The 14,054-nt window shown below is 38.9% G+C and overlaps 2 protein-coding genes across 7 annotated transcripts in view; one reads left to right on the forward strand and one right to left on the reverse strand.

The window, feature by feature from the left end:
- Patj (PATJ crumbs cell polarity complex component) overlaps positions 1 to 14,054 on the reverse strand; it is a 342,906-nt gene that overhangs the window by 223,625 nt on the left and 105,227 nt on the right. For all 6 annotated transcript variants that reach the window (XM_048815262.1, XM_048815263.1, XM_048815259.1 and 3 more), the window contains exon 21: positions 4,184 to 4,307. In XM_048815262.1, coding sequence (XP_048671219.1) covers positions 4,184 to 4,307 — 124 coding nt within the window. The remainder of the gene's footprint in view (positions 1 to 4,183; positions 4,308 to 14,054) is intronic.
- On the forward strand, positions 7,031 to 13,231 carry LOC107141413 (protein AF1q-like). Its single transcript, XM_015484670.2, has 2 exons — positions 7,031 to 7,094; positions 12,497 to 13,231. The coding sequence occupies exons 1-2, from the start codon at positions 7,031 to 7,033 to the stop codon at positions 12,763 to 12,765; spliced, it is 333 nt and encodes a 110-aa protein (XP_015340156.1). The 3' UTR covers positions 12,766 to 13,231.

Raw genomic sequence — 14,054 nt, forward strand, 5'->3', positions numbered from 1 at the left:
CTGCGACAAAATACCTGAGAAAATCAACTAAAGGAGGAAAGATTTATTTGGGCTCATGGTTTGAATCCATGGTTGACAGGGTCCAGTGCTGTGGGCCTCTCATGAGGCAGAGAATCCTGGCAGGTGAATTTGCTCACCTCATGGTGTCTAGGAAACAGAGACAGAATGAGTCTGGGGACAGTCCAAAGGCACACCCCCAAGGACCCATGCCTTTTAACTTGGTCACATCTCCTACCAATAGTCCATTCAGCAATGAATCCATCAGTAGATTAATCCATCAGTGAGGTCAGAGTTCTCATGATCCAATTACTTCCTAAGAGCTCCACCTCTGAGCTGCCTCTTTCACAGCCTGGGGACCAAGTCTTCAACACATGAGCTTTTCTGGGATATTCCAGGTTCAAACCATAACCCTTGGATAACAGTAAATAGCATAGCTTTGATCGAAATGATAAGTAAATTGTAATCCTTATTAAGATTATAGACATCTATTATTTGATTTGATGCTTCTTGTGAATTTTTAAAAATTTCTTACAGAACTTAAGCTAGAAAATGTGATAAAGATAAAAGGTCTAATGTAGCTTCTATACTTCATTTTATTTTGAGAAAGCACAAACACTGAAGAGGGCCTGGAGGTGGGGGCAAGACTCAGGCAGGATGGCCTAAAACCAGAGACCAGGCCTAAGACCAGGGATCTGGTTCTATTTGCAGAGCTATTTCCCATGCAGCTTTGTTGGTAAAAGCAGTCTGTTAAATTAAATTACACAGTTAGGCTGCACAGGTTCTGCAGTTTGTTTAAACTTTTCATTACCCACTGCATGCAAAGGCTGCCCGTGCCCTTTGCTCTACTGCCTCCTCGATGTACCCTTGTGGGTGCTCAGGCACACATTTCTCACCTCTCACAGTGCTTGACACACACTTTACAGAGCTGTTCTCCAAGTGCACCACAGGACCCAGGAGCCCATAAAACAAATCACATCCTGGAGGGCCTCTCCAGTTGTTAGGTAATGGCCAAAACAGGGGCACAGAGGTTAGAAAAACAGGGAAGCTTTAAAAAAAAAACTTCTGGATAAATGGAAGTTAATGCTTACAGGAGAGAAAGGGGGTAATTTTCAAAAGGTTTATTACTTGGTCAGAATGGTACCAAAAAAAGGCAAGAAGAATACAAGTAGAGGGGGGTTTGGGTGACTGTCTAACTGAGCAAATGAAAGAAAAAAAAATTAGAGGGTTGGCATGCTGCGGAATAACTCCAAGAGCAGTATATCACTTTCTCATTGAACAAACGTTTCTTGAGTGCATACTATGGTAACAGAATCAGATACATCCTGTCCTTCAGAAGCTTAGTATACAGCACAAGACAGGCCTGCAGATGAGTACATGCACTGGCTCTTGGGGCCAATGGTGGAAATTCATCCAAGGCCACTGTAGGTACATTCCAGGACAGGGCAGTAGGAGACAGGAAAATGGAATTACTTTCTGTTTGAAATCCTGCTACACCAAGTGTATTACTCTTTGGAATTTAGCTTGTATGCCTTATATTATTAGCCATGTGATTTTGTAGGTGTAGTTTCATAGCTCATGAAGAGTATAAGAACCTTAAAGATAACACAATATTGGTTTGGGTTTTTTTTGTTGTTGTTTTAGTGGTGCTAAGGCTTAAACCCAACATGCATTTTGCCACTGAGCTACATAACCAGTCCATAGTTATACATCATTTTGGATTAATCTCAGGGTCAAGAATAGCCCTTAGAACACAGGTTCTCAAAAATGGTTTTTAGATTGTCCTATAGATAAATCTAAGATTGTCTGTTACTCAGAGAGTAGATAACAAGCTATGGATTTGAAAGGAGCCTCAGAGAACACTTAGACCAAATCCTTCAGTTCACAACTGAGGAAATGGAAAGGTGTGGAGAGGCCAGGGGCTTGCCTGGTGACATGGCAAGTTAACAGCTTAGTACAGAGGGGCCTGGGACTGAAGTAGAGTCATATTTGCTGGACAGAGATCTCAAGAGAAAAATAAGAATTAGAATAGAATTAACTCAATACACATGCCGATGAAATTTTTAACAACTCTGTACCAATAATCCCTCAACCCACCATGGTTAGCACTAATCTAAATATTCCTGCCTAACATACAACATTGTGGAGGCTCTCAAAGTTTTTCCTAAAAGTAAGTGTTTTCAGGTCTAAGATGTATGAATTTAGCATCATTCCCAAAGTTATAATCTCGAAGAATGAATACCTAGGGTCTTGAAAAGTAACAGATTAAGGCAATGTAGTGGTTGAATGGTGCCTCCCACCCAAAAGATATGTCCCAGACCTAAAAAGGTGACCTGATTTGCAAACAGGGTATTAGCAGATGAATGTTAGATCTTGAGGTGAGATCATCTCGATTACACAAGTGGGCCCCAAATCCAATGACTGATGTCCTTATGAGACAGAAGAGAAGAGCCAGATGAGGCTAAAAAAGCTACATGAAGACAGGGGCAGCAACTGCACTGATGCAGCTGTGAGCCAAAGAACACAGAAGCCACCAGCATCTGAGAGAGGCCAAGAACAGGTTCTTCTCCAGAGCCCTCACAGGTGTTGATGGCACCTTGAAGCAGGACTTCTAGCCTCCAGTACAGTGAGAAAGTAGGCCTACTGTTTAAAGCCATCAGGTTTGTAGTAGATTGTTACAGCTTCATAAGAGACTAACACAGGCAGCAGAAGGCATATGAAGGAACTCGGGACTCACTCAGAAGATATGCGAAGCAGGACTCAGATCAATGGGACTGGATTATCCAATTAACTGGATCATCCCCTGTCTTCTTCCCAACTACCCCTTGCATCACTCCCCAGACACCCACCCATATATCCAGTCTCCTCCTCTCAGTCCTGAGGATATAAAGCAACGGTTACAACCACAGAGGCAGTTTTCCCTCCGGGAGACATCTGGCAATGTCTGGAGACATTCTGATTTTGATCAAGACTGGGAGAGGGACTGTCACTGCCCTCCGTGGTGGAGGCCAGGGAAGTAGCTACTCATGCTGCAGTGCACAGGGGAGCCGCTCACCCCCACACAAGAAGATCTGGTCCTAAACAGTGACAAGACTGCCACAAAGACCCAATGGAAGTCAAACAGATAGCCTATTCATTTATGTTATTTTATGTCTCATGTCCAAGGATTCAGTAGTCAGAGAATCATAGAAATGTGAATTTACAATGTAGTATGCCTGGAGAGTTTCAGAGCCAAAAAACAAAAGGCACTTTTTTCACCCAAGTATATATGATCTTGAAAAATTGGATAGACACATCTAGTCACAGACATTCAAGAGTAACCACCCATGCACTGTCCTGACCCACAGGGAACTGACAGGTGTTACCAGCTCATGAGAACTCCACTCTGCAGATATTACATAACAGAATTCTGATCGCATATAAAACAGTTACATCACATTCTACAGCTCTCCCCCCCCCACCATCTCTTAATAGGAGAAATGCCTGTAGAGGAAGAATCTTCCTCACATAGAGCTGTAACAGGTAAAAGACAGCATAAATCCTGAACAGTAGTTCTGTAAATCCCAGTGCATGGAGGAACTATACAGCTCACCTAGGGATGTTAATATTATAATGACATTCAATATTTCAGTGTTGAATGAAGAACAATTATGTTTTAAAATCAAGTTTTCAAAAGTAGCTGAGAGCTGATATTAAAGAGAGGCAAGGAGAGGCACAATACTTTTAGAAATCTTTAATGGAAACTAAGTTATTAATGTACTAAAATTGACTGTAATATATGGCTATAAAATGTATCATAAATGTTTAAAATATGCCTCTCTTTATTAATATTTAACCACCCCATTCAGTGATCTAACAATACCACTTAATAGCATTAGAGATTTTAACATATATTAGTAGAAACTTATTTCAGTGTAAGGAACTAGTTTTAGTTTTAATCCATACTTCTAATAAAAAGAAAAATGAGGTTCAGAAAATGTAGCCCTCTCAGAAAACTGAATCTGAAAATTCTAAGTGGAAATCTGAGTCATGGTTATTCTTTTGCATATTCTGAAGCAGATTAATAAACAGATTTAAGTTTAAAACATCATAATGAATCAAAGTATGACAGTGAAATCCATTTTGTATACAAAATAAAGATTGCAAATAATATAATTTGTGCTTATAAGAAGCGAAACTCACATACCTAAATCCAGACTGCTTTTTGCTAATGAACTAAGATTTTCCATGTCATCAAATCTGCTATGTTGACAATCTCCATCAGTTGAGGATATGGATGGGAGGGAATCAATGCCAAAATGTTCTTTCATCTTGAGAGGAAGAAAAGTAGAAATGCATTAGTACTTTATGAATAAATCCGGAACCTAAAAACAGTTTTGCTCGTAGGATACTGTATGCTGTGCTAAGCAGTGACAAATCCTGGTTACTCAGTGTCTGTAAGGCTAGTAAAACTTATTTTTTCCAAACACTAGATTTCCAACAAAAATTTTGTTTTGTAAACATTAATAAGTAGGTTTAAATAAACATATACCAAGATGGAGGAATAAAAAATCCATCTACCATCACAAGCACGACCAATCGTATGGAAGCACACAATCTCCTGATCATGCTGCTCAAATGCCCACAACTTAAATAGCTTCACTGTTGATCCCAAAAGACAATTGCAAATTTTCATATTTCTAAGCCTGTGCTCTGCCTCCCCTAGCATTCTTATCTGCCTAGTGAACATCTAGTTACCAAAACCTAAAACCTGGATATAAACCTAACTCACAGCACTTTCCTTTTATATACGAACGCTTTCTTGGTTCTCTGAAGTTACAATCTGCCAGAAAGCTAAAACTGTTTGTGACCCCCTAAAACTCATACATTGAAGTCCTAACTTAGGAAGGGATTAAAATATGCTCTTCTCATACATTGACTATTTAAATCAAAAGGACTTGAGACACAGAAGATCACTGTGTCCTTCATGCTGTTTCGTGGCCGCAGAAGACAAAAACAGATATTTCAGTGTGAAAGATGCCATTCTCCCTAAACTAGAAGGAAAGTCAACATCTGTATCTTCAAAGATGAGACACTGAGACAGAATCCCTTACAGACCTCATTAGAAGAACTTATGTTTTAAGCCTCCTCCCATGATCTGGTCACATTTTCACAGTTTATTACCCTTTACCAATCCAGGACACAAATAATAGATTCTAACTGCTTCTTTGAGTCTTCATTTCTTTATGAGGGCTCCTGTGCCACATGAAATTTGTGAAATAAATTTGCTTTCATTCCTTCTGTTAACCTAGCCTATGTTGATTTAATTCTATGACCCTGCTAGGATGATAATGGAGGTTTTCTGCCCCTGTAGCCTCAAGGTAAAGGTGTCACAAGGCGGGGCCTTTGGTGAGGTGACTAGGTCATGAAGGTGGAAGTTTCATGAAGGAGATCAGTGCCCTCATAAAAGAGACTTCAGAGGGAGGGCCCTCGCCCCTTCCATCATGTTATGAAGCAGTTAGAAAATGGCATTTATGAACCAGAAATCAGGCCCTCCCAAATACAGAATCTTCCAGCCCCATGATGTTGTACTTTACAGTCTCCAGAAGTGTGTGAAAAAACAAATTTCTGTTATTTGTAAGTTACACAGGTAATTAATGGTATTTTGTTATAGCAGTACACACAGACTAAGATATAGAACATAAAATTTTCATATACTTTATTATATATTTTTAAAAATTTGTAAGCATGAATTTAAACTCTATGGTCACCACAGAGATCTATCTTAATTCACTTAAGATGAATAACACCATTATTTATTCATTTATTTATTTTTTGGGTGGGGGGGATTAGGAGGAATTGAACCCAGGGGCGCTTAACCACTGAGCCACATCCCCAGTCCTTTTTTGGATCTTTAGAGACAGGGTCTTGCTAAGGAATTTAAGGCTTTACTAAGTTGCTGAGGCTGACTTTGAACTTATGATCCTCCTGCCTTAGCCTCCTGAACCACTAGGATTATAGGGCATGCACCACTACTTCTGGCCAAATAATACTTCTTCATTGTTAGAAATCTTGCTTATGCAAAACAAAAATATGAATTACATTTTTTACAATGGTCCTTTCTAAATTTTTTTTTATAAAATCATAACCAGACTTCACTGAACCTTCTTTCTCTTCAATGGTAAGAGAAGGTTTTCTTGTGAAATGGTATACTAAATACTACAGGCTTTTTTCAAATAAATTTTGAATATAAATATGGACATAATCACTTCAGATACCCAAAGGAGCCTAAAGAACATAGAATTCAACCCAAATATTATGTAGGGGTAAGAAAGGAGATTAACTACTTAGTTGTCTTGAATAAAATAAATAAGAATAAGCTATTAGCAGAGACCTAGGCCAAAGGCCTGACTCTGGGGGACCCACTTGCCCCCATAAAACAAACAGAAAAAGTAATGGTGAAAAGCAGTAAAAAAACTTCAGTCAACATGGCCATGCTGGGAAGGCAAAGAAAGAGCCAACATCTTGGCCCTGTCTTGAGGTGCTGACAGGAGCTTCAGGTTTAAACAGAGAAGAATTGGGGCAGGGGACAAGGGTCAAGCAGTCTTGGTCAAACAGTGGTCTGGTGGATCGAGGTTTTGGTTTTGGTTCTGGGACGTGGCTCCAGAGAAGCCCTGAAGCTTCCACTTGTTGCTTGGGATGCTGATCTTTGGGACCTAGGACCCTGCGTGGGGGAGGGGCGATTTGGTTCCAATGATTTGATCACTCCTGTTTGGGGGGGCTGCATATCATCATAGGATGATGGGGTGATTTTCTGGAAGGGGTAGGACAAGGAATGAAGTCTTCCATGTGCCACTCCAGGGGTGTAAAACAGGATGCAGCAAATCCTGCCTCGACCTTGAAAGGGAATGAGATAGGTTAGGTAAAGTTAGAGCTAATAAACCCTGTAGCCTGCTGTTTAGGTGAATACCCATTAAATGATTAACAAGCCTATGTGCAGAGCTGAACAGGGACCTGATCCAAATTTTAAAGTAAAGGAGGAAACAGATTCAAGATGGAGACAGAGATGCCAAGCTTCATCCTGCTTTCAGCTACCCACTGGGCACCTGCAGGCCTAAGTAAAGAATCGGGGCTTTTATCAAAACCGGCTTTTTTTTTTTTTTTTTGAAAAATTAATGGCAGTCCAGGCATAGTTATGGTGCATGCTCAGGAACTTAGGAGGCTGAGAAAGGAGGACCTCAAATTCAAGGCCAGCCTCAGCCAACTTGGTGAGATCCTGTCTCAAAATTAAAAATGAAAAGAACTAGATGTGTAGCTCAGGGGTAAAACATCCCCGAGTTCAATCCCTAGTACAAAAGAAATAAATAAAATAAAAGTTAATAGCAATGTAACTGATAAATAAATGATTGATACCCAAACCTAGGTTTCAATATGGTACATTTGAAAGGTTCAATCTTTAAGTAAACAAATTCAGTATTTTCCTTCTAAATCACGACAAAGATAACAATTATTCTCTCAAGTAAATAATCCTGAGGCTAAAAACATATTTTTAGATGAAAATTACATTATGAGTTATTACTCAGATACACAGAAAATGAGAACCAGATATTTTAAAATTGGCAAAGGACTATAATAAATATTTTTCCAAAGATTAAATAAAAATGGCCTCTAAATACATGAAAGATTTTCAACATCATTAATAGTTAGAGAAATACAAACCCAAACCACAATGAGATGGTATTTCTCACACACACACACACACACACCCCTAGCAGACAAGTATTGGCCAAGATGTGGGAAATCAGAAAACTGCACTGCTGGTGGGAATATGAAAGACAGAATGGTGTTTCTTCAAAACAAATATGGGATCATCATTCGATTGCACAATTCCACCTCTCCTGTATACTGGTGAACGTCCAACACCAAGACCAAAGCATTCTTGTCAGACTCAGACAATGTGGAGCTGAGAAGTTAAGAAGGAGGAGGGCTCTTCCCAGTCTGAGAGAAGGGCTTTTTCAAAGACTTTCTAAAAACCCCAAAGATATTTCCCCTTCATTCTAAGTGCACCCCATGCTTTACATACCTTACAAGGAGACACGAATTTCAGTTACAGAGTTTATCTTGAACATTCTTTAAGATCGCAACAATTTAGATAACATGCTGTTAACAGAATGTTTGCCTCTATCAATGGGCATCTCCACTACTGAGCTGACCAACTCCTGCCTTGGGTCTCCAAGACCAGTCAGTGAACTTTGCATTCAAGTAGATTGTGTCAATTTGCCCCCCCTTTTCGGCGGGTAGAGGGGCAGGGGGAAGTATTAGGGATTGAGCTAAGGGGAAACTTGACCACTGAGCCACATCCCCAGTCCTATTTTGTATTTTATTTAGAGACAGGGTTTCACCGAGTTGCTTAGTGCCTCCCTGTTGCCGAGGCTGGCTTTGAACTTGTGATCCTCCTGCTTCAGCCTCCCAAGCTGCTGGGATTACAGGTGTGTGCCAAGCAATTTCTCCCTTTTTAATAGCTTCCCCTTGCCTCAAACTCCTTGCACTCACTAACAGTTTACTAGGACAAATGTATTCCCATTGCAATGCTCTGTCATTCCCAAATAAATAACACTGTTCTTTGGAGAGGCACTCTGATCATTTAGTTTGACAACCCAGAAGAGCAGCAGGAACTTGAACAGATATTTATTCCCCAATGTCCAAAGCAGCATTATTCACAAGGAACAAAGATGGAAACAACCCAACATCCATCAACAGATCAAAGAAAGAACAAAACGTGGTATATACGTGGGGAACTTCTTGGATATAAAGATTATTTTAAGCTGGGCTTGAGGTTGTGGCTCAATGGTAGAGCACTTACCTAGCACATGTGAGGCACTGGGTTCAGTCCCCAGCACCACATAAAAAAACTAAATAAATAAAATAAAGGTATTGTGTCCATCTACAACTAAAAATATTTTTTAAAAAAGATTATTTTAAGCTAAAGACATTTGTAATTTGGCAGATGCAGGAAAAAAGCAAAACAAGGCTTCTTACAGCTTCCCTAACAGGATTTAAAGTAGTAACTTCTGGAATAGGAGGCTGTCATCAACTCCCTTGGACTGGGCCTACCCCAGGACTCACACCCGCAGAAATCAACATGCTCACTAACCTCCTTATTTCTTTTTTGTTCTAACACCACATTTGCCCTTCCTAAGCAAACCCCTTTGTTACCCCCATAGAAACTCTTTCTTTTTCTCTTGTTAATGCTCGTAAGTCTTAATCACTAGCATAGAGGAAAATTTTTTTTCTCCTTGACGTATACATAAAGGGAACATGATTCAGCCCCAAGAAAGAAGTTCTGACACCTGCATGACATGGATGAACCTTGAAGATATTGTGCTAAATGAAAAGTCAGATGCATAATGATAAATATTATATCATTCCACTTGTATGAAGCAGTCAAATTCTTAAGCAGAAAACAGAATGGTGGTTGGTGTGATGGGATGAGAGAGGGGATAAATACCAGTTATTGTTCAGTAGGTAAAGTGCTTCAGAGTGGGAAGATTAAAAAGTTCTAGAGATAGGGGAAGTGGTGGCTAAGAATAATCTAAGTATATTTAAGGCCACTGAATGTTATACCTAAAAATGATTAAAACATTCAATTGTGTTCTGTGTATCTTACCAATGATTAAAAACAAAACAAAAAAAAACAGATCTATAAACTTCATGATTTACCCTTCAACTAAGTTGAAGTATGAGAGTGATGGAGAATGAGGAACTCCAAAGCAGTTAGGTACAAATACTGCTAATATCTATAGTCTAAAATGGACATTACAACCAACATAGAAATGATAATATTTAATCTACTCTTTTGGAGGGCACCCTCTAAGTAGATACTAAAAATCACATATTTATCAGACACTTGAATGTATTTCTAAAAATCTCTCAGGGCTTGCAAAATTACATAATGTAACAGGTGTTGTATCCCTAATCTGAGAACCTGAAATCCGAAATGCTCCAAAATTTGAAAATTTTTAAGCATGAATATGGTACAACAAGTGGAAAAACCCACATCTGACCTCATATGACAGTCTCAGTCAAAATGCAGGCATACTAAAAATAATAGGCAAAATTACCTTTTGGCCCTCGGCAACTTAGCAAGACTCTGTATTAAAATTTTTTAAATAAATAAAAAGAAGTGGGGAGGTAGCTCAGTGGTAAACAAGCATTCCTGGGTTCAATCCCCAGTACCCAAAATATAAATGGATTTGATTTCGACTTGTGTTTCATCCCCAACATAACCATATCTATATCCAAATATTCTGAAATCTAAAACACTTCTAGTGTCAAGCATTTTGGATGTTCAACCTGTACCCAATGATAAATTAGATTAAATTATCATTACAGGGTTCATCAATAATGAAAGGTAGACAAATGAAAACCCAAGCCCACCCTGATAATGTGGATATAAACTGTCATCACTATGGAAGGGAGGAAAAGAATCAGTACCCCAAGCAAGAATCCAGAATTATTTAAAGAAAATAAAACTGCTCAGGACACATTAGGGCTGAAATAATCAATGTTCTATAACCTTAAATAATATCATTAATTAAAAATAGGCCAAGAAATGAACATTTTACAGATTTAAAAATATGAATGTTTAAACATAAAAAATATGGCTATACATTTAAACATAAAAAAATTATCACTACACATTTTATCTATAAAAGTTTATATATTAAGTGGGACTCATGTTTCAGATTGCGTCTTATTTGGGGAAATAGAAAATTTCCTTTTTGTAGAAGAAAACAGCTCTAACAAGCAAATATGGCTGAACTGGTAAAGGGGGCAAACGAAGTTTAACACAGATTTAGTAATTAGGATGCAAGACCTTCAAATTGCAAGTGCTAACTGTTGAATAAGGTTTTAAAGAACACAAACAATGCAGTAAGTGGTTACATTGGGAAAAGCATTTATATTACCTGATAAGGATTTTTTATAAAATAGTAATGTTATGCAAATGAGTACTTTAGATAAGGATAAAATTTTGAGTGACAGTATGTATTCAAAAATGCTGTCTCTCAAATACCTAGAAAGAAAGATGATATATTTGTAAAACTGTGTCAAATTATCAAAAACGTGATTGTAGTAAATGTATGACATTGAATATGTATTGAAAGAATTTGAATAAAATAATATTAAGTGTGAGAATAAGAAAACAAATTAACATGTTTTAAAATACAAATGTTTAACTAAACTTATTAAGTAAATATTATGAATATATATTCAACTATTTCATCTATAACCTTAAAAGTTTATATGTTAAAAAGCACTGATTGGGGCTGGGGATATGGCTCAAGCGGTAGTGTGCTCGCCTGGCATGCGTGCGGCCCGGGTTCGATCCTCAGCACCACATACAAAGATGTTGTGTCCGCTGAAAACTAAAAATAAATAAATAAATATTTTTAAAAAAAAAAAAAAAAGCACTGATATTTCAAGTTGCCTTTTATTTAAATGAAAATTTTCTTTTACAGAGGAAAAAACAGCCATAACAAGTAGATATTTATGAATTTTCAGTGATCTCTAATTCTAACTTGCTAATATAACTGCATAATTCATCTGGGGCTGAGCACTTATGATGTAGGAGAGGAGCTGGCGAAGACGAAAGGCAGCAAGCAGGGTCAACGGCACACACTGGTCCATTGTGCATCACCTCTTCCCTCTCCAGGACCAACACAAATTCCAAAAACATCTGTTCCCTGGTAGAGTGCCCAGGGCCCTCTACTTCAGGAGTCCCATAGATGCAGCTAGCAAACAATCTTGCCCAGAAGACAGACCCAAAAGATTAGCAGGAGGAGAAAAGAGGGCAGGAGGGGAAGAAACCACCTCCATTGGCCCTGTGGGAGAGAAAAGAAAGGCCCGTCTGCACATGGCCTTGGGAAAGATGCCAGCCTCTGCAGGCAGCACAGCCCACTGCATCTGAGTGCACTGCTAAGCTGGTTTTCTAAATGCATCCCTGTTCAGTAACTTTCTTTTCATTTTCCTAAAAATTAATTCAGGGTGGGAAATAAAAATAAAACATTAATAAAAGTCCCTAAAAAAAGATTTCAACTTGAGTCTGGTTAAATATAATTTTATAAAAAATAAAGTTCACTGGTGACTTAATAGCAAGGGAAAACCTATTAAAATGTAATACTCTCCTGACAGGTTATACATAGACAGTATCTCAAACGCAAAGATGATTTTCTAGTGTACACTGCTTTTGAGTCACATAGAACACAGAGAACACTGAATGGCCAAGATACAGAAAATGTAGATGAAACCTGGCCGGCTCCAAACTGAGCACATAGGTTCCCCAAGGACTGCTGAGGCACTGCAATTTAGAGAAATATGAGAGGGGCCTCAGCAGCCCCGAAAGGCTGCTGCTCCTTCCAGGTATACAGGAGTTTGTGGACATCTTGACCCAGGAGCCCCTGAGGCCCTCCCTCTGTCTTTGGAACACTCTAGTAATTCATTGATAACAGGAAAGTATGAGGGAATCTTGTGAGTAGCCAGTACAGCTCCTTTCTTTTCTGGAGGATGCCTATATTAGAACTGGATCTGTTGGAGCTGGAAGGCCTGGGGCTGTCAGATATATGCACCTACAAGATCAAGGACAGCAGCAATGGCAAAATGACTGGGCAAGCAACAGGAGCAGAGCAAGAGAAAAACCCAGGAGGTGGTACCCTCCTAGAGTATAGAACCTTCAACTTATGGAGAGCTCCCGTTGCCAGCATCCACTTCTTGGAATTGAATTTGCTCTAAGGCCAAGACTTATCCCTCCCACCACCTTGCCCTTATTGTCTTCTCTTTCAAACCCCTTCCTTCTCATTCCTTTCCCAAATTAATCATATTCTCTAGCCTCTATTGTGTGGTGGTGCTGATGAATCTGCCAGTTGATTTTTATTTATTTATTTATCTATCTACTCCATTTCTTTCAAAAGCCCTTAAACTAAAGTAAAGGGTTCAAGCAATCGAGTACTGGATCATAGAAATCCCATACCCACCCCCTGGATTATTAACCCCAGAAAACAGGCTTTGTGGAGGCATCAGGGAGTAATAAAGGAGTACAAAATGGAAGACAGTTTTGATTCCAGTTTTAATCAGCTTCAAAGATTGCTCAAATCAGAGGGTAAAGCACTTGCTTGGCACATGTGAGAACTTGGGTTTGATTCCTAGCACCACACAAAAGAAAAAGATTGCTCAAACCTTTGTAGTTTTCTATGGTTACCAGTAAATTAAGTATTTTTCCCAGAGTTAATGAAAACCTTCTAATTTTTAAGATGATTTGCCACAACAGAATGGTTTCCAAAATGCTAAGGTGATTATCTTCTTTTTTAATTCTGTTCCTTCTTATAATACATTATTTTCCCCAGAGAAATTGGGGGCAAAGGTATAAAACAAGAGGAAATAATACATTACAAAAAATGCAAATATGGGAAAGCACTAAATCATTTCAAAATAGTTGAAACTTTTTCCTTCCAAAAAGTGTTCTTTGTTTTCTACAGTATTGAGGATTCAACTCAGGGGTGTTCTACAACTGAACTATATCCTGGCCCATTTTATTTTATTTTTTTAATTTTGAGATAGGGTCTAAGTTGTCCATGCTGGACTTGAACTTGTGATCCTTTTTTCAGCCTCCATAGTCCAAAAGGATGTTCTTGAGCTTATTCACTTACAACTTTGCCTCTAATTGTGGGATGATAATTCTAGCTTAGGAAAATCAGATTTCAAATCTTAAGAAAAAACCTTGCACGAAAGGGAGAAGATGGCCGCTGCGTACGGGGGTTGCTGAAGTGCTGAGCGTGGTGCTCAAAGCAGCGGCTATAATAGAGATTTCCCACAGTCTCTTAGAGCTTTCACCATTAATCTGTAGCGGACCACTTTGCCAAGGAGTAGGAAGAACAAAGAAATCAAAAAAGAGACGCTTGGATGCTCAGAGCCGCGGGCGCTTTGCTCCCATCTGCTTCCTCTTTCGCTTCGCTCCGGGCGGAGAAGATGAATGTGTAATCAGCAGTGGATTGTAAGTACCCGAGGCAAAGAAAGCTCAGTGC

The sequence above is a fragment of the Marmota marmota genome, unplaced genomic scaffold (assembly GCF_001458135.2).
Source record: "Marmota marmota marmota unplaced genomic scaffold, marMar, whole genome shotgun sequence".
Classification (NCBI taxonomy): Eukaryota; Metazoa; Chordata; class Mammalia; order Rodentia; family Sciuridae; genus Marmota; species Marmota marmota.

What these genes read in the sequence shown, in the direction of transcription:
- LOC107141413 (XM_015484670.2), top strand. Translation starts at nt 7,031, where the DNA reads ATGGAGACAGAGATGCCAAGCTTCATCCTGCTTTCAGCTACCCACTGG. An exon ending in CTGGGCACCTGCAGGCCTAA is followed by an intron (nt 7,095 to 12,496) that starts GTAAAGAATCGG and finishes GGAAAGTATGAG; the next exon opens with GGAATCTTGTGAGTAGCCAG.